The 1249-nt window shown below is 33.3% G+C and overlaps 1 protein-coding gene across 8 annotated transcripts in view; it reads left to right on the top strand.

Moving 5' to 3' along the window:
* LOC110426135 (yacP-like NYN domain protein) overlaps positions 1-1013 on the top strand; it is a 26331-nt gene extending 25318 nt beyond the window's left edge. For 3 of the 8 annotated variants that reach the window (XM_021441257.2, XM_021441258.2, XM_021441256.2), the window contains 2 exons: positions 261-426; positions 796-1013. In XM_021441257.2, coding sequence (XP_021296932.1) covers positions 261-366 — 106 coding nt within the window. In that variant the 3' untranslated portion in view covers positions 367-426; positions 796-1013. Of the gene's footprint in view, positions 1-260; positions 427-795 lie in introns of those variants that run through there. The other 5 variants (XM_021441263.1, XM_021441259.1, XM_021441261.1 and 2 more) reach the window with 3 other exon arrangements.
* The last annotated feature ends 236 nt before the right edge of the window (positions 1014-1249 follow it).

Genomic DNA, 1249 nt, shown 5'->3' with positions numbered 1-1249 from the left:
TTTTTTTTTGAAATTTCATGGTATATTGAAAACAGAGGTAAGTAAAAACTTTACACCTGGAAAGGAACAAAGTGATTCATGTCTGTTACTCTCTAAAGTTAAGAATAACAGCCTAAATTATGCTAGTTGAACGTACCAAAGTTAGAGCAATAATTGGCTCAAGATTCAACTTAGAGTGTGGATGTTGGGTGATTGTTTGATGAAGTGTGTTGTGCAGCTTTGATACAAAATGTTTTTGATTCATCTTCTTCCTTTTACAGGTCTAGTTCTTTTCAAGGTAAATTGTTAAAGCACAATCTCAATTCTGAAGTTGTTGATGCTCTTAAGGATCTAAGAAGACAGCTTTCTGAGAATGAGTCCAAATAACTATTCTGATTTGGTGTGTTGTTGTTATTGGTTCGAGCTGGATACTGCAAAATCGAAAAGGTAATCTTAGTAGATATCTAGGTAGGTGCTAAATTCATATTCAATATAGTTGGCTCTTTTTAAGATTATTGTCATATCTTTTTCACTTTTTTATTGCTATTGCTACTCATATCCCTCTGGATAAGGACTTTGCAGCTACAATTCTTGCTTCTTTTTGTTTTCCATAAATGTTTTGAAGCCATGAGCAAATTATTCCTTTTTGTTTTTGGTAATTTATCATCAGCTTATGAACCTTGTCTATTTACTACCATGAACATAGATGTTACACTTGTATCATAATGCTGTCCTTTTTTCTTCTTTCCTCTGTTGCTTTATCATTGAACTTCATGATTATTGTCCTATTAACTATCCTATTATAAATTCTAGCAGGTTTCTAGTGTAGGGGATGCTCTTCTGTAAACAAATGCTTCAGGTGACTTATGAGTGGTAAGCAAGGAGTTAAATGCAACCGCAGTCCCTCAACTTATTATAAGGTGTCATTTTGATTTCTTGAACTTCAAATTGTACCAATTTGCTCCTTAACCTTACTATATGGTTTTATTTTCCATTGAAACTAATGAAATTGACACGTAAGCATTCACGTGGCACATTGTTGCATATTTTGAAATTTCATATAAAAGAAAAAAAAATGCCACATGGACGGAGTGGATTAAAATAGATTCATATATTAGGGTTGAGGATCAGACAGAAACAATTGGAAGTTCTGGGACCAAAAAGATACCTTATAAAAAAAGGGTTGGAGGCTAGGTAAGCATATTAGCTTTTGTTGCCTTGCTTGTTAGCACAATTATTTTTCCATGACTCATCGCGGGTTAGAAAATTA

The sequence above is a fragment of the Theobroma umbraticum genome, unplaced genomic scaffold (genome assembly GCF_002168275.2).
Source record: "Theobroma umbraticum cultivar Fairchild unplaced genomic scaffold, ASM216827v3 scaffold_55.0, whole genome shotgun sequence".
Taxonomy (NCBI): domain Eukaryota; kingdom Viridiplantae; phylum Streptophyta; class Magnoliopsida; order Malvales; family Malvaceae; genus Theobroma; species Theobroma umbraticum.
Note: the sequence above shows the minus strand (reverse complement) of the source record. Positions and strands in the feature narration are given on the sequence as shown.